Source organism: Genypterus blacodes, unplaced genomic scaffold (assembly GCF_046128005.1).
Source record: "Genypterus blacodes isolate CSIRO-AG114 ecotype Tasmania unplaced genomic scaffold, CSIRO-AGI_Gbla_v1 ptg000031l_1, whole genome shotgun sequence".
Lineage (NCBI taxonomy): Eukaryota > Metazoa > Chordata > Actinopteri > Ophidiiformes > Ophidiidae > Genypterus > Genypterus blacodes.
This window is the reverse complement of record NW_027466844.1, coordinates 344,909-370,000: the sequence shown is the minus strand read 5'-3', so window position 1 is coordinate 370,000 and position 25,092 is coordinate 344,909. Positions and strand designations below refer to the sequence as shown.

Sequence of the window (25,092 nt, the reverse complement as noted above, 5' to 3'; positions counted from 1 at the left end):
GCTCCTTCCCTCCCCGTTCCCGTCCTCCCCCCCCCCCCCTAACCGCTTTGCTTTCCCACATACCCAGTGACTCACCTGTCAGTAACGTGATTTTAAACGATCAGTCAGTCTTTCAATCTTAGAACAACCTGGGAAAATTCCTTCAGACTTGACAAGCGCCGAAGATGATCCACTTTTCCTACTCGCTGGAGTTTTTCCTCCCTTCCCCGTCCTTCTTATCGCGCTCTGGTCTGTCTCGGCGGTCAGTATGTCCACTTTCAAGCGTTGGTGCAGTTTATCGAGAGAGGCAAAGGCAGCTCGGCTCAAATGAGAGGAAGACTGCTAGAGTCAGCAAGTGTGACAAATCTGCTACAGTGCCTGAAGGAGAGGAGACAGAAGTTTGGGTCAGAAAGAGACTCAGGAGAGGTTTGATTGTGGTGCAAACGTGATCGGAACCAATGATGTCGCCTATGAGGAAAGGATCCCGATTCTGGTCTGATTCCATGTTATTAAGCAGAAGAAACGTCTTCCTGTTTCGATTTTTTTTATTTGCGAGCCCAAACCTTTCTGATCAAGGAGCTGAGACATGGCACACAGCGTTTCTTCATATATCTTGGCTTAAAGCAAACAAACTATATGTTGGAAATGAAGTCAAACGGCAGAATGCTTTTGTCTCTGCCTGCACTGGGTCTGCTGCATTGTTAAGATAAATGTCATGGCGATATTCAAGTGAAAGACCTGAGCAATAGCTGTAATCTTCCTTGACGGTTTGGTTATTTGAGGCTTTTGTCACGTCGGCGTTTGTGTCACCAGTGTGCCGGTCCTTTATGATGATGTCGCCTCTTTAGGGAAACGCCAAAGTGCGCCGCTGAAACGAGCACAACCTTAAATCCTTCTCCCTGTCTCAGAGGCCCTGGAAAGACTGGGTTGCCAGGCAACCTTTTGGTAAGAGTTTTCAATTAAGTCACTTTGAGTTACGCCGTGCTGCCGGCGGGACCAAAACGCTTTCAGACCAAACACCGCGCAGGCGCCTGCCGTGTGTGTGAAGGTTAACACATGAAAAGGATGCTCAGCAACTTTCTCTGCAGAGGTCAGTGATTATGAAAATCAGCTCGATGAGAGAGGACGACCTCGGCCCAGCTCGCTCGGCATCACACACACACACACACACACATTTGTGGGAGAAAAGAGTTTTTTTTTATTGTTTTTCAAGCAGCACCAGTGTGTAAAAATCTAGCTTAAGAGAGCATAATAACACGGCGGCGGCGGCGGCCTGATGTTTGATTAAAAACACTTTACCCTTCATGCATTTTGGCGGTTCCATGGTTAATTTGCTCTTTCCTCTCTTAATGGTGCAATTATGAAATTTACTGCAGATCAACGTCTCCACAAGTGATGCAGACACATTAGCACCAGCTCCACTGATTGCCCAAATGTCACAATTAAATCCCATCTGAATGAGTATTTACAAATATGATCACAAACGATTTCCCTGCAAATGACAGTGAGTCATCTGCGCTCGGAGAGACAATGGAGTCAAAATCACAATGACACAATGCTATTAGGTGTCGCACGCATAATCAGCCCAACTGAATGACTCGATGGAAGCGTGTCCCTTTGCTACGTGGGTGTCAGGCGTCTCCCTCCAAGTCTGTGCCCGGGGCGGCTTGAGACCTTGGCAGCCTCTGAGGTGTCGCTTAACGGACCTAAAAGAAGGACGCAGAGGCTGGATCCTCCTTTTGGTCCAGTACCTATATGCCCATATTTCCGAAATGCAAATCCCTTGGTCCCGGTCCAGATTGAGCCCGGTAGCGTCGCCCCTTTTGTGTTCTGCTGTACTTATCTCTAAACAGGAGCTCTTGGCACCGCTGTGGCGCCAGAACAGAGTCATAACTAATGTTAAACGCTACATTTGCGAGCGGACGGCCGGCAGTAGATCAGAAGGATGTCGCTCCGGCACGGGAAGCGACCGCGGCCTGCAAGTAGACGGGTTCCTGATTTTTATAGACTGTAGAATGTTACTGGATGATATAACTGTTACACAAGGACTGACACATTAGTTATTTAGTCTATTATTGGTTTTAAATTGGATTTCTTGGTTTGCGCTGCTAATGACGTCGGGGGTTATTTTCATCCCGCCTGTTCTTCTCCGTGTGTTCCTTCATGGTTCAGCAGGATATAGCTCCTGCAGACAATTTACATTAGCCGACCACACACGCACACACACACGCACACTAATAATGAGCAATAGTGTGCTCCCCAGGGTGTCACACCTCTGTGTGCCCCCTCTATGAAAAATGTTCCTTCCAGTCATGGGAACAGTGAATGGATAGAATCAGCCATTCACTCTCCCCCCAGGAAGAGGAGCTCGTTATTCTCTGTCAGCCCCTTTCCTCTCTCTCTCTCTCTCTCTCTCTCTCTCTCTCTCTCTCTCTCTCTCTCTCTCTCTCTCTCTGCAGCCTTTCTCCTGTCCCTCTTGTCTGTTTTCTCTCTCTCCCTTTCCTCCGCATCCTTTATCACCGTTGTCTATCTCTGTTTAACTGCGTCCTCTCGCTCACTCTCTCTCTCTCTCTCTCTCTCTCCCTCCCTCCTGCCGCCAGTTTCTCATCTGCACCCATAATATTATTCTCTTCTCTACTGATTCTTTTTTTGTATATTTGAATTACAGGATCTCTCTCTCTCTCTTTCTCCCTCTCTCTCTCTCTCCCTCTCTCTCTCTCTCTCTCTCTCTCTCTCTCTCAGCCATCTTACAGTTCTGTTTCGTCTCGGGAGCGTTGCCATTGTTTGTTTTGACACTGTATATTAATCAGTTGCAAACACTCACAGGTTTTTCTCTTTATCTCTAGGCACGTCATTTTCCCAACACTCTTCCACCCTTCCTTTATTATTGAAATCATCTGGATTACTCTGCCTTGCTCCAGCATTACCTAATCATCACCAATCGCTGAGATACACAGCCAGTACAGGACACTCAGGCAGTAACATGCTACAATTGCGCCTCATATAGAACTGCAGGATGCCGTGACCTTTGGATCAGGCATCAAGGAGCAAATGACCTTCAAACATTCATACACCACCTCTTCCAGGGCTGGTACAAGAAAGAGAAGACATCCTGTACACACACACACACACACAAACAGGGTGATGTGTTGAAATACTCTACTACACAAACACAAACACTCACTCTGAATCCCTCGGGGTTGGTAATGTCGGTACGTTCCTTGACAGAGAACCTTTCAGATTTGGTCGTCCAGGTGTGGAGTGTTACTGTCAGCACGAGAGCGGCTCGGCCGTCATCCAGCTACAGTTTCTCATCAATGAGGTGGGTAAAATAGGCTGAAACAGCCGAGTCAGCACGCCGCTTCGTCAGTGTGTCAGTGTTTAGTGTATTCAGCAGTACGACCAGTCCACTTTGTTCAAAGTCACGATGAAAACGGCGCTCAGGAAACGGTTAATTATGACATCGTCTCATGCGTCAAGATTCCACTTCTGTGTTTAAAAGTGTGTTCTGATTCTGATATTTCACGGCTTTAATTACATTTGACCCTGAAAAACACAAACATCAACCTTGTTTCTGTCTTATTTGCTTATATTATGTCGGAACCATAACTCACCTCTATTTGTCCATTTGATTCATCACTTGGTGCTTAAACAGAGAGTTGGTCAATATTGAGGTGATAATTATTAATTTTGTGCTTTTTCATCTTGCGACTGACATCTAAGGATAGTAGGGGGTTAGTAAGAGCAAGTTGGCCAACAAAAACTCCCATAATCCAATGCGAAATGTAACTGCTGCAGAGAGATGACATCATTTGTAGACATGAAGCTTTGATCCGTCATTTTCCCAGGAATTTCAGGTTCATCACGATTAATGAAAAATCGAAAACAAAAACAAAAAATCATCTGACTGATTAGTACAGCAAAAATGGAAAAAATCAGATTTTTAAAACAAGAAATATTGAGGATTATCACTTCAAATTGGACTCAGATTAATAAAGAAGAAGAATTCCAATTATTTCCTGGTTCCAGCTTTATTAAAGTGAGACTGCTTTCATTTCACTGAAAATTAGATCCGTTTTTAACTTTTGTCCAGAAAATACGAGTAATTAAAAGAAGTATTCTATTTTTTAATTGTTACTTTTTATAGACCATATGATTAATTGATTCATCAAAAAACAATCAAGACATTAATTAGTCATGAAAATGTGATGTGAATATAATGAAATATTTAATTGTTTTCAATATTAAAAAAGAGTTTCACTCACCAGGAAAGTGCAGCATTCCGCCTCTAGCTGTCTGTGTTTGTGTGTGTGTGTGTGTGTGTGTGTGTGAGAGAGTGTGAGCGTCTGTGAGTGTGAGTCAGCAGCTCAAACGAACCCTTATTGAGCTGAAAAATAATTTTGCTGCCTCCCACACGCGCGCCACAGTCACATACACATGAGTCACCGTCGTTACCTGGGAGAGTGTTTCTGATTTCAAACCAGCGTCGCTCTCCAGACATTTTGGTCTTGTCTTGCGTGTGTCAGGCTCACTTCATTTTGAAGACTTTTCCACGCGTTTTGTCTCCCAATATAAACTCAAGTGTGCTTTCTTGCTCTGCAGGGGGCGCTGGTGAGCGCTCTGGCTGACGACACCGTCCACTTATGGAACCTGAGGCAGAAGAGGCCCGCCATCCTCCACTCCCTCAAGTTCAACAGAGAGAGGTAAGCGGTAGGCGCAAATCACGAGATGAGCCGGTTGCGGAGGTCGATGTGTGTACGTCTCTGTCGCTTTCCACTCGATTTCCCTCCCTCCTTAGTTACTCCTTCACACTTGCGCTGGTGCAACACGATCTGCGGCTCCTCTGAGCAGGGCAGGCTTACAGCTTGCTGCCTGTGTGAACTGTTACTTCTCACTGACTGTTATTCTGTATGCAAACAGACGGCGTTTCGCTTGGCAAAACGTGCCTGTATGCCTGCAAAACCGTGCACAGGGCAGAGCAGATGAAATACAGTTCAGACGCTTTGGGTGCTTCCTCCCGCTTTGCTCTGTGTTTACACTTGCTAAAAGCACATTATCTGGGTCACTTCCTCCCCCTCTGAGGCATTGCCTTCACTGAAGCACAGGTGTGGACCTCCCCGAACACCTGAAGCACAACGGCCACTCACACACAGCAACACACACGCACACACACACACACACAGGTAAACCTTAAAAGCAGGTGCATGCCCACTTACACACAGTGTTGAGATGAATGGATTCTGCACAGTGGGGCAGGATATCAACCATATATACCAATATGCACCTGACAGGTCTAGTTAGTGGAAAATAACATGGCAATCTTCATGGAACGTTTCAACATCAGCGCAGAATCATCTCACCTCAAGTACGTTGGCGTCCGCTCTGTCTCCTCTGATCACACACGCAGCAATTACCCCCATCAGACTAAATCCTTTTGTTGCCTAGTGATCTGTCCCTAGGAAAAGGTCAGGAAGGGGTTTAATGTCACAACCGATGGTTTGAGGCAGTCCTGACGTTGATGGACAGGTGGCTTAGCGGCTGCTTTTAGGGGCACGCTGTGTTCTTGCACTTGACCCTCCCGGGGGACATTTAAGAAACAAGCCCATCCCAAACAACCAAGCCCAATAGAACAGAGAGAGAGAGAGAGAGAGGGGATGTTGTCGTTCTACCTCTTCTGCATCGGAAACCATCAATTGCCTGTAGGTGTAGATGTGTGTGAGCTGTGTGACCTGGCTACCATGTTCCCCTGCCATCCTCATGACTCAACAGTAGCAAGCTGATGATGAGTGGATGGAACTGAATATGTTCAAGTAGCGAAAGTTTGCATGAATGTTGTGTATTAGTGACGAAACTCGCACCTCTTGACTCGCTTGTAGCAAGTGTGTAGAAATTGTGCTGAACTACCCACGTTGGCAGTTGCACAGTCATTTGTTCTGCTTTTAATGCAGTTATGTTTCGACTTCGCTGATTCAACTTAACAAGGAAAACACAGCACTCAGCTGCTCGTGTCATATGAAAGGCAAACACTGCCACTATCTCACAGCGGATCTCTCTGAACTTTGCACCGTGTTAGCTTTAAGTTTTCAGTTCAGCACTCAAGTCTCTTTTAACATTGTATGTACAGATGCTGCCGACGCCGCAGTAGCAGCTGTCCTGAAGGAGCAGCTTCCAAATCTGTCGGGGATCCGTCTTATTTTGGCTCGCTTAAGTGTCTCGCTGTGTGATTACCTGTTAAGATCTCCCCTGGTTCCCAACGCTACAAATAGCTCTTAATATGCGCTCAAGGAGAAGGAGATTATGTTTTAGCAGGATGTCTCTATAGTTATTGACATATTTCTGTGAAACCTGGTGGGCGGGTGGTTCATAATGCAGCGAAGAATCCATTTGTCCTTACATTGCCTCCAATTGCATCCAATCCAAATAGACCACGCCCATTTTGGCCAAACGTGATGGTTTTTTTTACATCTTCTCCTGCTATTTTGGGGAAATTGTTACAAAATTTGATGAAAGAATGAAATGAAATGAAAAATGTCTGGAACAAGTCAGACAATAGTTCCATAAGTCTATTTAACTTTTCTTATTGTTTTGCTGTAATGGCCTGCAAAATTTAAGTGGGCGTGGCTTATTCTACATGCGCTGTATCTCATGAATGAATCAGTCTATTGTAACCAAACTCAGTGGACCTGTGTGGCGCTCTGACCACAACAGTTAGGTTTAGTTAAGCCTGGATGGAGTGAGACAGATTTGTAACATCAACACGAGTCTGGATTATCCACCATCACTCCCTGCCTATCCTCCTGCGCTCTACCTTTTCTCCTTTTCACTCTCTGATTGTTTGACCAAAACTTGACCTCCGCTTGTCGGGGTGTAGAGGACAAGGCGGCCATTTCCTCCGTCAACAAAAGGAGAAGTTAACCAAGCAGAACTGTCACAGTGGCGCCCTACAAGCTGCGGCGGAATGAAAAAGAATCAGCAGCCTGTGACAAGTCAAATGGAAGCTTCATATTTTAAACTGCCCCATTAATATTTCACACTTTGTGGATATCATATTGAATTCCCTAATTCACAAAAACATCAGCAAGCATCGGATTCCACACAAGCACGCTGCAAATGAATAGAGTGTCATCGGCGTATGTAGATTAAATTTGGAACCTGCTTAACATGTGATTATCATCTGGGAACCTTGTGTGATTTCTAGTAATCCTATAAATAGTTTGTGATCTTAACGCTGCACAAATCTGTCAGGTCAAGTATAGTTTCCATGGCAAATTCCCGCCCTTATTTCTGAAAACAAAGACGCCATTTTGGAGGAGGAGCAAACGGTGATGAACAATGATCTGCGATGATTCTCTGGATTTGGGCTCTAAATCTTAGGGAAATACAGGCTGTGGTGATCCTGCATGAAGCCTTAAATCAAAGCCATAGGAAGTCACCGAACGTAAACGCTTTACTGGAGATCTGAAAAAAACAAATTAGATGCGACTTCTCTGCTAGCTTTTCTTGTCTTCACATGTTTATTTTTGACATATCTCTGCTCTGTGCGCATCTCCAGGCTGCTTTTCATCTGCCGGCCCCGTTCCATTACTCTAAACACGTACAAACACAGCTCCTCGTCCTCGTTTCCTGCCCTTCTTCTCCCGGGTCGGAATGGAGAGTGGACGGGCGAAAGCGGCGTCGCGGAAAGCCCTCCAGCTTTGATATCCGTTCACATCAGATCACGGGCACCAGGGGAGGGGAAGGGAGGGAGGAGGAGAGGAGAGGAGAGGAGGAGTTGAGACAGACTGGACCTCAGCCAGGGAGCAGTGAGTCAGTCTGTGGGTTGGAGTGTGGGAATGGAGGGAGCGCAAAAAAGAAATCCTGCCTAGTCATCCTGGCGTAGGAAGCTCTCGTCACCTCGCAGCCGCGCAGGAATGCACTGCAGATGTTCACGCTATCAGTCAGTGCAGAGGGTGATATGATGGGAGATCACAAGGGGGCGTCATCAGGGTTACCACGTTTACCTTACACACTGCCGACTCAAGGTTGAATCCTTCCCCAAACATTCCCACTCTTAACACGTTCTGTTGGATTCAAACATTGGTTTCAGTGATTTTCGCAGCACTTGGCTTCCTTCGCTGGTTTAATCAACACCTGGGCGCAGGCATGGATTGATTATCGCAGGTGCAGCGCCTGCGTGTGTGGCAGAGAAAGTGCACAATGTGTGTGTGTGTGTGTGTGCAGCAGAGAAAGTGAGTATGAGGAGAGTGTGTGCATGTGTGTGTGTGTGTAGTCTGTTATCTGATTAGATTCCTCTTTATTCAGACCCTGTGGGTAGATTGGGGTCCCTGGCCTCTCTGATTAGTCCACATTCTGTTCCCTCCTTCATGCAGCCTGGACCGTCGCCAAACCAGAGACGTGTTTGACTCCACGTTCTTTTTTTTTCATTTTTTTTCAACAGTGATTGGCAGATTTTCCCAGCCGAGGCCAAGAGTTCTGTATTTTTTGATTTCTCTCGTTTAACTTCTACCGAGTTTACTGCAGTGATTCAGTGCCAGCTACAAAATCAAAGCAATGTTGCAAGGAATATTTACATATTTCACAAACCAGCTATTTAAGAGAAAGGTGTCGACTGGAAAAACATAATTTTGTTTTTAATCTGCACAGGATCAACATATTTCATTCATAAACAGTAAATCGAAAGCATATTCAGAATTGCAATACATAATCACTTTGTACCTTTTCACTGCCTTTGAAACCTGAATGAGTATAAGTGACCCGCCAAAATAAAAGTCACTTCTCCCTGCCCCCCTATGGGGCCTCAATGTTTCTCTTCTCGGTTTGTTTCCGTCGATTTAGTTTGGGTTAATATTAAAATTTTCATAAACGTTTAGATGCAGGTTTTAAATGCTCACTGTACTACAGAGCCAACAAGATGTCAAATGTTTGTAGACGCTTCTGGTAATTCCCAGATAATTCCAAGCATGCTGTGTTTTGAGACATGACCTGCTTTCATACTTAATCATAATTCTTCATTCCATAATACATGTAGATGGGTGTCATAAGATTACATAAAAAAATGTTTTATATTATGCAGGATTTTCACTTCTGGTCCTCGACAACAACACTGTAGCATCTTTCCTATCTCTCTCTCTGCTCCATCCAGACCTGACTAACTAATGGTGCATTCAGGCGCTAGGGGAAATTGCAAATACAAAATTTACGACTTAGGAATTGCAAACTAAAACGGTCTATTCATTTACAAGCCGTAAACTCGAAATTAAAGATGCGACACAGGTTCACCAGTTTGAACCTTTTGGACTGGAAGGAAAACCTTTAAAAGGGATAAACAACCTGGCGCATTTCTGTTCTTATTCTCACACAAACATACAAAGCCTGAACCAATTACATGTGTCTCTGTACAAAAAAATAACAAAAACAGTATAACAATCATTTACACTTCCATTGGTTATACTTCAGTGTTTTGGTTGTTGTTGTTTTTTTTTTACAAGAACCTTTACCACCTGTTATTTACCGCCCGCCTGAACGCAGCACAAATCAGGCATGTTTATCCAATCAAGCTCTGGGAGGCAGCACCTCTTGATGAAGGGAACCTCGACAGCGCAGCCTCACAAATTACCGCATAGTTCAATCAACGCCTCCCTGACACTGCCAACAAATCCGAGCATCATCAGCTTCACAAAAACAGATTTGGATTCCATCAGAAATGCATCATGGGATTGCATCACATGGTAGGAGAGGCTCTTTATAAACTTGTAACCCTGTGTGCGGTTTCACGCCGAGCCTGCGCTCTGGCTGCTTGCCTGTGCGTGTCGTGACCACTTGAAGCTGAAGATGTCACCAGGAGACACGTGCAGGCAGAGCAAGTGCGAACACATATACACACACACACAGAGAGACACACACGGAAACGCGCTCGCACAAACTGCGAACAAATCTGTATAATTATGCTCGTGACACTGCCTCTCCAGTGAGCTCCTCTCATACTGAGTTTTTGGAACATTTAATTAGTTGGATGATATATGCGCGCACAGACACACACACACGCTCACACATCTCACAGAGCAAACATATCAATACAGAGTTTATAAAATACACCTTTACAATCGAATTAAATGCAATACAAAAGCCCTGCAATAAATCTTCTAAAGCTTTGCCTTGGTTACACAATGTCAAGGAGGTGCTGATCCAACTCTACGCTAATTACCAAGGATGTAGTGTTTGTGTATTGTATTGTATTGCATTGTATTCTCTTACAAATGTGCCTCCCTGTTGTATGTAAATGACCACACAGAGCACCCACGTTCACCAGCACCACACACACACACACATACGTTCACCAGCAGAGAAGAGACGCATCTGTTCTTGCAAATGATAAACGACATTAAATCAGCTTCCACTTCCGTTGTTACAGCGAGTCACTGGCTGTCACCTCGTGTTGCTCTCATTCACCGCCGTCTGTCCGTGTGTGTGTGTGTGTGTGTGGGACAGGTCGCGTACCTTTGTTTTTAAATATGAGTGTGTATGACGTGTCCAGGTGTTCTTCTGTGTGTTTCTGTGTGTTCATTTGCACTGCGGGGACAAGAGTCGTGTCAAGTAGCTCGACCCTTCTCTTGAAGCCTATGAATATATTCATGTGGCGAGAGTGAGAGACAGAGGGAGTGTGTGTGTGTGTGTGTGCGTTACAGTGGGAGCTGCGTCAATACTGCCCTAGAGCAAGACAAAGAGAGAGAGAGAGAGAGAGAGAGAGTATACAAGGGATTGTGTGGTATTACTGCTTTGCTGTGTCTGTTTATATATATAATATTCATAATATTCGTGGATTACGATCAATGGAGGCTTTCAGTGGTCAAATATTTTCTGATAATCACAGCTGAACTTGGTAACTGGCTGCTGATCCTGATCTTAAGACTGTTCGCTGCCCTTTCACACACAAACACAAACCTCTGGTAACATTTGCACTCGTGTTGCATTTGAGTTCTCATCAGAAAGTGGTAACTGCCGCATGGTAACGTGCTACATGCGATTTCAGTGCATTCGACATGCAAACAATTGCACCAGCGACTCATCCAAATCTGCCAAGTCACTAGGATCCCCAGGCTCACCTACTAAATGAAAACCTGACCTGTGTGGGCATAGAGGGGGTCATGCTAACCTCTGAGCTAATTGAGAAGGATCACCAGAGAACCAGGTGACCTTGAGATATTAGGGAATCCAATTTACCCGACTTGTACATTATTATTCCGCTAACGGTTTCGTAGATTGAATCGTAGGAGGGATGAAAGAACCAAATGATGAAAAAGGGATGAGAAGATGAATGGAGAGGGAAGAAAAGAGAGAAAGGTTAATAACCTCTCATTAGAGTTTACACTGATGGATGGATGAAAGGAGGGGAGGGAGGGAGGGAGGGAGGGAGAGGGAGTTCGCTACTTTGATCTCAACAACTTTGACTCGATGAAGTGGCATTTGCATAATTTGTCACTCCAGGAGAAGTTTTTGAGAAGCATCCTTATCCTGTCCTGCCCTTCCTCTTCCTCGTTGTTATGTCTTTGACTTTCTCTCTCTCTTTCTCTCTCTCTCTCTCTCTCTCTCTCTCTAGAATCACTTTCTGCCACCTGCCATTCCAGAGCAAATGGTTGTACATCGGCACAGAACGAGGGAACGTCCACATCGTCAACGTGGAGTCCTTCATGCTCTCAGGCTACGTCATCATGTGGAACAAAGCCATCGAACTGTGAGTGTCCCAACTGGAGCCGTCGCTATGTCGCATCTGTGCTGCATGTCTTTGTACACACACGCGTGTCCCAAAGTGAATCCCTGATCTCTACATAATCATTTGAGCCCCTGTGGACTCTGCAGGAATCGAACTTCTAACCCCCCCCAACACACACACACCTCCACCCCCCTTCCCCGCACTGCAACACAGAGGTAAAGGTCTATTGACTCACTTTGCAGTACTTAGGTGAGGTGAGCGATGTTGTAAAATCAGCACTTTGCCTTGAAAAAAGGTTATTGCAGTTTCAACGTAATGAGATGAGAAAGAGTCATTAGTCAGTCTATCATTTCCAGGCACAGGATCACAATCCAGGTACGGAGGGACCCGTCTCTCTGTCGTTTACACGGATCTGTCAGGTTTGACAGGCTCCATTTTGGTTCCCTGCTGTAGAGACTTAAATTATTCACTGGAGCATTTTTCCTTCACGCTTCTCCCCTCACCCCCCACCCCCACCCTCTCCTCTTGTGTGTATGTGTGTGTGCGGAAAAAAGAGTGAGTACGGGTGGGGGCGGAACAGGTGTCTGCCGGGATCAGGGTACGCTGCGCACAGACGTCTCGTCTCGTCTCGGGGACAGGGCTGCTGGCGGCGAGGGAGAGCGGTGGGACGTGAGGGGAGAGAGGGGGGAGAGAGGGGGGGTGCATGACGGGGAGAAGACAGGAGTGGAACGGACGAGGCCTGGGGAGGGTGGGAGGGCGGTTGGGGGTAGAGGACAAGGACATGCTCAGAGGAGTGATAGAGGACAGGAGAGGAGGGGTGACAGCGAGGGGATGAAGTTTACGGAGAGGGTTGAGCAGGACGGAATCTTTGGGGGCGAGGGGCGTTCAATTAAAGAAGAAGAAGAAGAGAGGAGGAGGGGTAAGGAGTGATAATGATGAGATAGAGGACAGATTGAGACGATTAGATGGAGCGGATAGATCGTGAGGTGCTTCTCAACGAAAAAGAGTAACTTCTATTCCTCTCTGTGATTCATTCACACACTTTCTCTGACGTGTGACGTCGTAAACACTTGAGTTGCAGATGTTTTTGTTGAGAGGGCGCCTTGATACACATCAGAGGAGCGTGAGGCGTCTCATGTCCCCGTCTCCTCCTGTGTCTCTCTGCCAACTGTGGGAAATTTACAGCCACACCGGCCAAACAGCTTCTCTACTATACAGTCATTAGACGGAGGCCGGCGCTTAAATGAACCTTAATTGGTCAAATTGGTAGACAAGACGACCTGAGTGGCTCTTAATGAGGTCAATCAGGTTGATCAGATGTTCTTGTTCTTGACAATTTCAACACTATCAACACAAATAATTGGTCTAAAAACTCTCAGACTGGCTTGAAATGCTTACAGTAGAAGGGAAACGTCTGTGGCTCCATCGGCCTCCAACATGATGAATCCAGATCCAGTCCAGATCTGGATTCCTGGATTTGCGCCCTACACAGCAGGGCTTTTTGTCTTTTTCTTTTTTTAACCCAGCTAAAAGTGAATAATTAGCATCGTTTCTTCGTCATATTCTATTTAAAGTGCCTCAACCTCCAGTTTTCCTTTATTTTTTGTTCTATTCTTTGCTATTGTGATCGCCGTGGTGACGCTGGGATGTGTCGTGTGCCTGGCTCGGGCTTCGGGCCGGCACTGGGCCACGGCTCTGTGTGCCTGAATGAATCACACATCTATACCCAAGCTGCTGTACTGGAAAGAGTACTACACACACACACACACACAGACCACACACACACACTCCCGCAGTATACCGCCACAACTCCTCGGCCACGTGTGGAAGAGCCCCCAGTCCATATGTAAAACTGTGTTGATCACGTCACATGGAGGCATCGTCTGTGTGTGTGTGCGTGTGTGTGTGTTAGTGTGTGTTGATTTGATTCAACTGGATGGTCACTGGGTTCAGGGATTCAGGGAAAAAGTGGGGCAGGAGAAGCAAAATGTTAACAGCTTAGGATGACACATAGTTCACATGAATATGTAGGCTTGAGGCCTCTGCTGTTCCCTCCCTCCCTCCCTCCCTCCCTCCCTCCCTCCCTCTCTTCTCTCTCTCTCTCTCTCTCTCTCTCTCTCTCTCTCTCTCTCTCTCTCTCTCTCTCTCTCTCTCTCTCTCTCTCTCTCTCTCTCTCTCCCTCAAGCTGTTGTGAATATTTTGTTATGATTATTTTTCTTTTTCAACTTTTGAGTTTCAGCTCGTCAGTCGTTCTGAAGTTGGAGGTCGCGGTTGAAACGGTGACATCGTGTGACGTCGCTCTGTGTCGTGCGATCGTGCGCACTGAAACTTATCGAGTGTGACTGCACCGTAAAAAGATTTGGGTTTCGTATCTGGAGAGTGCAAGGGATAGAGAGTGTGTGTGTGTGTGTGTGTGTGTGTGTGTGTGTGTGTGTTAGGGCAACTATTGTCACTGTTACTTTCAGTGATTTCATATCTAATCAACTTTTCCTTTACTGTACTTCTCAATCTATAAAATTCGCTGACCTCAAGGACTATTGATTTTTCTTTTTTTAGAAAGTGTGGAGATGAAATGCTGAGTGTGTGTGTGTTTGTGTTTTCTTCTTAAATCCCATTCTGGCCTTTGTTGCTGTGTGTGTGTGTACAGGGTGTGCAGGGGCGGGAATGAGATGCGTTTTAATTATGATGCAATGGCATAATCAATGACTAAAATAATTGACTGAAATGACTAATCGACCAAGCGATTGATCAGCAGTTTCAGCTTCAATGAGGTAATCCCCTTCACGGCACTACAGCAAACATAAACGCTAACATGTCGTATTAAACATCAGACCGTGTTCGCCTCTCGTGTGTGTGAGACCTGCGCTGACCACTTTCCACATTCAATGAGACGTGTCCTCCTTCCACACACACACACACGCACACCGGCACGCTCGCTTAATGGCATATGTGTTTTCTGAACGTATGCATGTGGGGGGAGGACACTTTCTTATACGAGACGGATTTGATGCAGTAAAAGTTTACAACAGATACCGTAACCGTTTAACCAGGAGGTGCGGAGAGGGTCAGCTTTGACGGTAGCAGTGTGTGTGTGTGTGTGTGTGTGTGTGTCTGTGTCTGTCAGCCTATGTGTGTGTAGGGTGAGACAGGAGTGTAATGGTCCATAACTGCAAGTGATGGGAATAACAGCTCTCACACACATGCATACATGAGCCTATAGTGTGTACAGTGTGCTGTGCGTATATTTGTAGGAACACACACACACACACGCATTCACTTGTATATTTACGATTAAATCTTTGTGTCCCTGAAGCCTTTTCCTTGAGTGTTAAAATGCAGAGTCATTAGTGGTCCTCGGGCAGGAGTGTGTGGTTCTGTGTGTGTGTGTTTGAGCTGGCATTGTTCGCGTGGGTGGGTTTGTGGGTTTGTGTGTTTGTGTCGTATGCGAGCGTGGATGATTTTGGGAGCCTGTCTGCGCACTGCCCATCCTTCCTCTGTTGCCATGGTGATTCCTTTATCTCCAAACCTGAGCGTTGCGTTTGTGGAGTTTGCGGCGACGCCAGTGTCTCGGATTTATTCCCTGCATAACTGCGAATTTCCGTGACGGGGTTGTGTACTTGGCGTGCCATTTGGAGGGGTTTGTTTTACAGGCGTTGTCGATGTTTCTGTGTGTGTGTGTGTGCATGTGTGTGTGTGTGTGTTAGCTGAGGGACGGGAGAGGAAGGCAGATTAGATAAATCAACAGCTCGGGCTGTGGCGGAGCTCAGGTTATAAGACTGCAGCATTAAATATAGAAACAACAGACTGCCTTAACACACACACACACACACACACACACTGCACAAATGCATCCCATATGCCATCATTTGGCCTTTACTCAAACATTACCCATATCCAGGAATAAAATCTCCATCAGGGTCTGTTTTCGTCTCCATCTTGCGTGCCCGTTGCCCTCGGTTACAGCTCCTTCCTCCTCCCCCGGCAGTCATCCTCGCTCCTCGCTCTGTCGCCGAAGTTAGTTTCAGGCGGCAACTGTCCCGTTTTCGAGGCCGTGACCTTTGCTGATGTTCTTTGGTGCCCACGTCGGCGTCTTGAAGGCAAGAAGAGGGCCAGGCAAGGTAAACGGTGTTAGAAGAGGTTTGACACCGGGATGAGGAGGGACAGGCGGACTCTTCATCTTCTCTTTTCGCTGGCATGCAAATCTACACACACACACACACACACACACACACACACACACACACACACACACACACACACATACACACATACACACATACACACACACACACACACATATACACAGAGCCCGGGCTGACAGAGCCATCCATCACATCCCTCAGTGAGTTTATGTCTCACTCTCAGTCAACTCTTTCTCTCTCTGTCTCCCCCCGTTTAGATCCTCCAAGGCTCACCCTGGACCAGTCGTCCACATAAGTGACAACCCCATGGATGAGGGAAAGGTAACACACACACACACACACACACACACACACACACACACACACACACACACACACACACACACACACACACACACACACACACACACACACACACACACACACACACACAGCCATTCACAAATGTCAAAATCAATGGATGTCATTTTCATTGGGCGGTTGTTTCCCTACGTTAGGCTGACACTAATGAAATCCAGTAGTTCCTGTCGATGTTTCACAATAAAAGCCTTTATAAGCAAGGGATTTGAAACTTGCTGAATTGTTGAGGCAAATAAGTCAGTTAAAAGATCCGCAGCAGGGTCTGGCCTCCTTAAATCAGTGTCCGTGATATTCCATTTCCTATTCCAAACATCCTGACATTTCAGATGTTCAAAAAGCTCCATTTGCATTTTCAATTATCATCCCTTGTGAACCTCAGTGGGCAGGTTGTCTCCTGAGCCGCCGTAGCCTGCTTTACGTCTCTACGCCACGTGTGTGTGAATGTCAGATGTATTGTCCTCACCCACACACACACACGCACACACACACACACACACACACACACACACACATCACGGGGGCCTTTTCTGTCTCGTCTCTGTCATCTCGCCCTGCATTCCCCCTGCTGACTGCCTGTCTCCTTTTTCTCTCCCCCCTCCCCAGCTCATAATTGGATTCGAGGCCGGGATCGTGGTCCTGTGGGATCTGAAATCAAAGAAGGCCGACTATCGCTACACTTACGACGAGGTGGGCGAAAAAAACCTCTCCGCTTCCTCTCCCCCGAACTGCTTTCACTCATGTCGATTCAGATAGTATCTTTTAATACAGAAGCGTAGAGTCGCATCACGTATTCATGAAGCCTCAAAGCCGGCGATGAGCAGATACTGACGCACGTGTGTTTCTGTGTGTGTGTGTCTGTGTGTGTGTGTGTGTGTGTGTGTGTGTGTGTGTTATTCTCTGAGTCTCCTCTCTCATTTCAGAGCTGATCTGTGTCGACGGAATGGAAGCTCACTGGGTAGAACAGATTTGGAGCATTGCTTTTGGTTGAATTTGCGAGAGTTTAGGTTGTCATGACTTGTCTTCATGTTTAGGAAGCAGTTAGGGTTGAGTTGATCGAATGAAGACGAGGAGACTTTAACTCTAAACCGACTGGAGAAAGCAGAGCCCAGCGTTTAATCAACACTGATTCCTTTAGATTCTTTAAGTATCTGATCTGTATGCGTGTGTGCGCGTGTGTGAAAGGTGCGAGTATATTTGAACTACCGACTTTAATCAAATCATGAATTATGCATTTGACGTTGTGTATTTGTCTCTCAGGTAGCTCATTGATTCTGCTTGTATATTCCCGTTAGAAAACACCGACATCACGGTGTAAAAAGGTTCACCCTTGTTTTAAAGCAGCGAGGCGTGTGGGCTTTATTGGCTTCCCCAGAGGAAATACGCTGTAAATAAAGAAGACAAGGAGACAATTTGGACCCGAAGTGTGTCGAATCTAAAAAATGCAGACTGGCAATTAAGCCACACTGTCAAGATGAGTCATATATATTTATGAGCACGGTTAAATCAACAAAAGCTTCACCAAAAGTGCTGCAAAACTATGGAAATGTGTACCAAAAAAAAGGAATTAAACACAAACAGTGAAGAGAAATCTCAATCCGCAGCTTCGAGAGCAAAGTTCATTCATTAAATCTCCAAATGTAAATATGGAGATGTCCTTGTTGGGGGTGTCTACAGTCGGAACACGGCGCGTAGTAACGGGAGGCTCCATTCACAACGCTGTAGTTGGGGTTTAAGCAGATTGAATGAACTGTGGGCCCGCATATAAACACACATAAACACACACACACACTCACACTCACACACACTCAGTCGATGAGTGCATGGTTGTCCGTAATACTTAGCCACAGTGCCAAACAGCTTGTTTAAGTTAATGCGATTATGCTAACACCCGTGCTGGTGCTCACCTCATCGGCAGCACGGCGCCGCTGTAAGTTCATTGAGATAACAAGAGCCACCCAGGACTACATGGACACACACACACACAGAAAGGATTTTGTATTATACAGTATGTACACATGTCTCTCTCTCTCTCTCTCTCTCTCTCTCTCTCCCTCGGCTCTATCTCCCTCTCTCAGATAAGCTAATATCCTCCCGCTGCTCCCAGGGCATTACGGTTTCGAGCATTGAATCTCCCAGGGGAGCTCATCTCTCCAAACCCCTACACTTACACCGGCCTGGAGGAATGGCGGCGGGCGGGGTGGGCAGATGGGGAGTGTGTGGAGAGGGGGGGTGTGGATCACAGATTCTCATTTTGCCCCGACATGATTTACAGCGTCGCAATCCTCTGTCTGCCGCGCCTCTCCTCTCATTTGGAACGTCCCGGGGTTAGTCCCCTTGGGCCATGGCATCCAAATGGCTTTAACAATCAAATATCTTTAAAGTTTAATGCGGTTCGCAGCTTATGAGGAAATACAACACGATACTTTTTCACACAAACAGCCAGACTTGATTAATTCTTGTGGCGTTTGCAGGCTGTGGTGGTTTGCATTTACAGCCATCTAATCTAGGAAAAAAAGGATTTCTGCAGAGCTTTTTTGTTGGATTTTTCACAGGAATTACATTTGGGGGGGAATTGAAACACAGATTAAAATGTGTGTGTTTGTTCTGAGTGGATATTTGCGGGAGCTGCAGGTAGCCGGTTGGCTTGTAACACCTTGTCTTTGGAGCTCTGCTGCCTTCTGGCACTTTTATTTCTTTAATGATTCTCGCAAAACTCTCAAACACAAAGTCAGCATGTCAGGAGCACATAAGGAAAGGAATGAAATGGTTTTGACTCAAACGAAGACAGCTTCAGTGAGTTATAGACCCCCCACCCGTGTTAAACTGCAGGCCCGTCAGCAAACACCGTCGGAGGCTGAACCTGGCTGCCAGATAACAACGCTCCCATACGTCCAGCTCCAACCAAAACCTGCGGGGGTGGGGGCGGAGAGATGGAGAGGTGGGGGGGCCAGAGGTGGTGCAACTTTTCTTTGTTTTTGTTATTATTTTGGAGCCGTGGGCCAGGGACTGAGAGAGAGAGAGTGAGAGAGAGAGAGAGAGAGAGAGAGATAGAACCTTCGCCCGTCTCGGTCTGTCTTCCAGTGGATTTCTATTCTTAGCTGTGGCTCGGCAGTATGGGTTTGTAGTGGGCGGCAGCCAGAGAGCATCCGTCAGCCTGACCGCGCTCCTCTCTCTCTCTCTCTCTCTCTCTCGCTCTCTCTGCTGTCTGACTCAACACCACCGCCCTGACGAAAGGCCAGATTTGGATTCCTACCTCCCGCATCTCCTTTTCCAGTTTATTGCTCCCTCAATTAATGCATCAATCAATCGTTGTGTTATTAAAATGCTCCTTATATCAATCTTAGTGATCTATTCCAGCTTGGAACTTCATTCCTATCTCTCCCCCCACCCCACCCCTCTCTCTCTCTTTCTCCTCTCTCATTCTCTCTGAGTCAGACAACCAGAAAGTAGTGACTAATCCCACCAATCTTCTTCCTAGATGTGTTTTGTGATGACGTCTGTGTGATGACTGGCAGAAATGCACAGATGTCTTAAAGTTACCGTGCTATTCGTTGTGACGGACAGCTTTGTTGACTCCATGTGAGTTTCCCCCGGAGTAAATTCCTCCCATCTGGTACTCCAAGAAGATTAAAATCCAATGCTACAAATTACCGGCCAAACACCGTTTGACACAAGTCGAGCTTTATTAGGAGGCTTCTCTCCGTTCCGCCCTAAGACCTGTTGAAGATTCAGACAGATAATTAAACCGCTCAGACATTTGGCAAGTCTGTTGCAATATCCATTAGTGGGTAGAATATGGTTGTGTATGCCACCATCGCTCTCCACAGGGCTCCACCCATCACGACAGAGGGGGTGTTATTCAACGGCGACGGCAAATTTGTCGCCAGATTTCAGATTTCAAAACAATAAAGACGTTGCTGGGTTCACATCCATTACCCTCACTTTTTCATTATTTTACCCATTCCTTCTCGACTTCCAATTAGTTCTGAGCACTCCTCTCCGTCAGCTTCAGCCATAACGGATCTCTTAGTCTTAATCTGACAGGCCCGGTTTTTTTTATCACGTCTAAGACACGATGACATTGAAACAGAAACAAAAGCGGTATTTACAATGGCTTTGAAGAAAAAGAATGTGAGTTTGCTCCATGGAAATCACGCTTGACATATTTGGCCCCAAATGCTTGTTTTCATTCTGAGCTTTTTTCGGTTTCAGCATTTCTCTACGTGAGCTAAGGAGGCTGTGTGGGTTTAAATGTGTGTGTGTGTTTGTGTGTGTGTGTGTGTGTGTGTGTGTTGTTGAGATGTCTTTGTGTCCCAATGTGGACCCCCGGTGCTGGCAAGAGCTATCCCAATTAAGGCTGTGATGTGTGTATTTATGCACGCATCTATTTTGCCTTACAAATGTGGACGTGCTTGTGTGCAGGGATGCGCTAGGCTACCGTCTGCGGTTCCAATAAGCATTGACAAAAAAGTCTCTCTCTCTCCCCGTCCCCTTCCCCAAAGGACCGATCTACAAAAACGGACCTAACGCAATAAATCATGAAATTAGTCTTTTTAATTGGTATTGTTTGATATGATGGGTGCCATGTGTTTCAATTACCCTTCTCATTTTCCAATTAGGGCAGAGTGCATTGTTCCCCTATTGGGACTGTCACAGTGCACAATGCGGCGGGAGGACGTCTATAACTCAGTCTGTCATCATAGAAGCCAATATGAGATCGTCATCAGCGTACTGCTTTCTTTTCATGAAGAAACGTCTAAAGTGGCTGTTGGGATTGATGTTAAATTCAACATCCAGGTGTTTTTTAGACGTGACGACAGCTCTAAAGTTTTAAATAGTGTCATTAAACTTGACTGGTTTAACTTCAGAGATCAGCACGAGCTTATTATGGAGGAGTTTCTGATCCCAAAGTGATTTAAGACAGCTTGTGATGCAGGGGCAGCAGCAGCAGCAGCTATGGGTGACCACAAATCTAAACTTTCATTTGCCATAGGCGCAGAGATTTGGTGCCGCTCGTCATGTCCGTTAGAAAACGCCGGGCGGGTTTATTTGTAAGCCATGAAAAGCCCATCAAATATATCATAAAGGTCTCTTACTCTGGTCGTGATTCACCCGGCATTTCGGCGATTGCACGTCGGAGAGGATGGCGTCGTAGAGGGGAAACGGTGTCTTAGGAATCCCCCCCGGTCCGTCTTATCTTTGGCTTTGTCTCATTTTACCAGGCCAGGTTGATTCACAGATTCTCTTCTTTTATTCTTCTCAATTTACCAGCGATTTGTTTTATTTTACATACAATAAATATGAAATTGCGTCTCTTTCAAGATATTCTCTTTTCTAATTTGCACCCCTCTTATAGCTTTTTTTTTTTTTTTTTCTGCTTCTCAAAGTCTGACGAAAATTAAATGACGTCCTTTTTCTTCCTTTATTAAATTACTGTTCTAAATTGAGCTGACAAAGGTGATGGAGTGGGCGCTGTTATTTTACCTTAAATGAAAATAGGTTACTTCCAAATTGGCTTTCCTGCCGAGCAAATCCAATGACTTTTGTCGTAATGAATGTTGAGGATTTTGTCCTCAAGTGAATCGAGCTTTATGAAATGGAAATGTTAAATTTATAACCCTCGCCAAAACTTCCCTCTTGGCGTTCTCGAATTAAAACGGATGACCCACTTCCTGCCCTTCGCCACATTCGAAATCAGATTCAGTCGCAGAAAACGTCCTTGTTTCATCGACGTACGTATACCACAGGAAATGATGAAGATGATGATGATGAGGTGGAGGCGGGGCCGCAGCTGTTTTATCTCACTTTTCACCATCTGTTCAAAAGTATTTAATGTAAAGTCAGCAGCGTTTAACCCTCAGACTGTATGTTCTGAGCGCCGGGCACCATATGGCTTTGACAATGAAAAAGCAACTTGTGCCGTAAGCGAGACGGGCGACTGCACGATGTTTCGCACTGCTGAACCACTGACCCCCTCACCCCTAACCCCCCCCCCCCTTCCTCACTCTTCCTGTCTGTCTTGTTTCCAAGGCGATCCACTCAGTTGCCTGGCACCACGAGGGCAAGCAGTTCATTTGCAGTCACTCAGACGGAACTCTGACCATATGGAACATACGAGGCCAGGGCAAGCCCATACAGACAATCACCCCGCACGGTAAGGAGGTGCAAACACACACACACACACACACACACACACACACACACACACACACTTCTGGACCTTCCATTCCCTAACCTCTTTCCCATATACATCAACTACTCTCACATCGGTGCTTGACCTCCTTTACTTTCTCGGAAAACAGGAACATTTTAGTGGCATGCAGTTCACCTCAACACCTCAAGTGACTTCAGCCTGATTAATCACTAAAGAGTTGAATCAACACTTTCCTGATACCGTGTCAGCAAAAAGTTAGTTAGTTAGTTAGTTAGTTAATTAGTTAGTTAGTTAGTTTACTTTGTCTAACGTCACTGCGACTGCTCTGTTTGTTTCTTGCATAAAGCAATTCTGCTCTTTTGAAGATATATATTTTTTAATCCCTCCCACACCTCCACACACACACACACACCTCCACACACACACACAGAGCTGTAAGAGCAAGACGGTGTAAGCAAGCGGGACAAAGTGGATAAAGAGAGACAGAAAGACGCACAAACACAAGTCATAAATGAAAGGAGAAAGCCTGTAGCCCGTAAGGATTCCAACACATACGCTCTTTTTAATTAGTTGTTTCTCCCACTGCTGCATGCGTAATTAGTTTGGTATTGAATGGGCAATTATGCAAATGTGTTTAACAGGTTTAAATAAGGATTATAAGTTCTTCTTTAATTGCCTTTTCAATATTTGTTATTAAGGTATATTTGTTCAAAGTAGCTCTTTAATATAAAGAGTAAACCTGCCTCCAGGCTTACTTTGGTTCTTCTGTGCTGGTTTTGTTCTATTCAAACATATACTGTGCGTTAGGACCCAAACATATGCTGACAAACGTATGATGGATGTGCGACTCTCTCATGCGGTTTGGTAGATGGACTCATCCGTAAATCATCCGCGATCTTCTTTGCATGTCGCTGCGTTTGTCTGTCCCCTCGGTGATGGATAGCGCTCGCCGATCCTCCTGCATGAGGTGCATTCAGTGCAGCCTGTGAAGCAAAAGGAGAGAGAGAGAGAGGACGAGAGAGAGAGAGAGAGAGAGAGAGAGAGAGAGGGAGAGCAGGAAGAAATAAATAAAGTAACTTTTGTTTGTTCTATTTCAGGAAAACAGCCCAAGGATGGGAAGAAGCCAGAGCCTTGTAAACCCATTCTCAAAGTAGAGTACAAGACCACAAGAATTGGGTAGGTTCTCTCTCTCTCTCTTTCTCTCTCTCTCTCCCCCTCTCACACACACAGTCATGGACAATATGTCTTATTGATACACTATTACTAGACTAGGAGCTCCTTTTTCAATGATAGCCTTTCCCCCGTATCCATTAGGTGAGTGATTGTGTGCCGGAGACACAATGTGAACGCCTGTGGTTACGTGAGTGTGTGTGTGTGTTATTTGTGTGTGTATTTCAGGGAACCTTTCATAATCCTGTCTGGCGGCCTGTCCTATGACACGGTGGGACGGCGGCCTTGTCTGACGGTCATGCACGGGAAGAGCACAGCTGTGCTGGAGATGGACTACCCCATAGTGGACTTCCTCACACTGTGTGAGACTCCGTACCCTAACGGTGAGTGTGTGTGTGGGCGTGCGCCACGTTCCTGGGCGCCTGTACCTTCGACACGCTTTTTTAATTACTTACTTGTTCCTATCTTAATGCTCTCCCACAATAAACATGAAATTTCCCAGGGGGGTTCGATCCTAAAGCAGTTTCATTATCCAACACTGAATATTACATTTTCATTTCATATCTGTACATGATCGCCTTCACGCCAAACTAGATTATTAGCTCATTTCCAATTTTGAAGAGTCAGCACCTGAAACACGCGACAATGGAGCGCTTGTTGTGTGTGTGTGTGTGTGTGTGTGTGTGTGTGTGTGTGTGTGTGTGTGTGTGTGTGTGTGTGTGTGTGTGTGTGTGTGTGTGTGTGTGTGTGTGTGTGTGTGTGTGTGTGTGTGTGTGTGTGTGTGTGTGTGTGTGTGTGTGTGTGTGTGTGTGTGTGTGTGAGCTCTCCGGCAAGTTGAAACCTCACAGGAAGGATTAGTGAGTCCAGCACAGTAGTTTGTTATGTAACTGCAGTGGTGACATCATCCAGTCACAACCTGATGGACACATTAGTGAGTCAGATTACACACTGCTCATGACCCAGGATGATTCAAATACAATTCACATTGTGCTGGACGGTTATAGCACAAAAAGCATACTAGCAGAGGTCAGACTTTTCATTTTGAAGGGTTAATACAAGATAGAAATAGATGTCAAGCAAGGCAGCGGTTATCAATCATAGGTACCAGAAGTAATTATGTATCCTGCTGTTTGAGCTATTTGATTATGTCCGACTGAGCGGTGAGGTGAGTTTGGTTTGAGACCCCTGCCCTCTGCGAATGACTTCAAATGAAATGTTAAGGGTCAAATCAGCTCTAGAGAATCTCTCAAAGAGTTTCAAGGATCTACAGGAGCTTGAACATGAGTGGACGTCCTGACGCTGATGGCTTTCGTCTCATTGTGTTTCTCTCTGTGCAGATTTTCAGGAACCTTACGCTGTGGTGGTCCTCTTAGAAAAGGATTTAGTGGTGATCGACCTTGCACAAAATGGGTGAGCTTGATAACTCTCTCTCTCTCTCTTCATTATGACTTCCTGTTTCTTTTGGCCTCCTGCCTGGCTTGTTGTCGTTATTGCTGCGTGTTGTTTATCCTGCCTGCCTGCGTGTGTGTGTGTGTGTGTGTGTGTGTGTGTGTGTGTGTGTGTGTGTGTGTGTGTGT

At 45.8% G+C, this 25,092-nt stretch overlaps 1 protein-coding gene across 4 annotated transcripts in view; it reads left to right on the top strand.

The window, feature by feature from the left end:
• stxbp5a (syntaxin binding protein 5a (tomosyn)) overlaps positions 1 to 25,092 on the top strand; it is a 60,268-nt gene that overhangs the window by 23,440 nt on the left and 11,736 nt on the right. For all 4 annotated transcript variants that reach the window (XM_076145868.1, XM_076145869.1, XM_076145866.1 and 1 more), the window contains exons 3-11: positions 3,220 to 3,301; positions 4,582 to 4,682; positions 11,576 to 11,710; positions 16,089 to 16,152; positions 16,795 to 16,878; positions 22,222 to 22,345; positions 23,443 to 23,521; positions 23,744 to 23,898; positions 24,853 to 24,925. In XM_076145868.1, the coding sequence (XP_076001983.1) occupies positions 3,220 to 3,301; positions 4,582 to 4,682; positions 11,576 to 11,710; positions 16,089 to 16,152; positions 16,795 to 16,878; positions 22,222 to 22,345; positions 23,443 to 23,521; positions 23,744 to 23,898; positions 24,853 to 24,925 (897 nt within the window). The remainder of the gene's footprint in view (positions 1 to 3,219; positions 3,302 to 4,581; positions 4,683 to 11,575; positions 11,711 to 16,088; positions 16,153 to 16,794; positions 16,879 to 22,221; positions 22,346 to 23,442; positions 23,522 to 23,743; positions 23,899 to 24,852; positions 24,926 to 25,092) is intronic.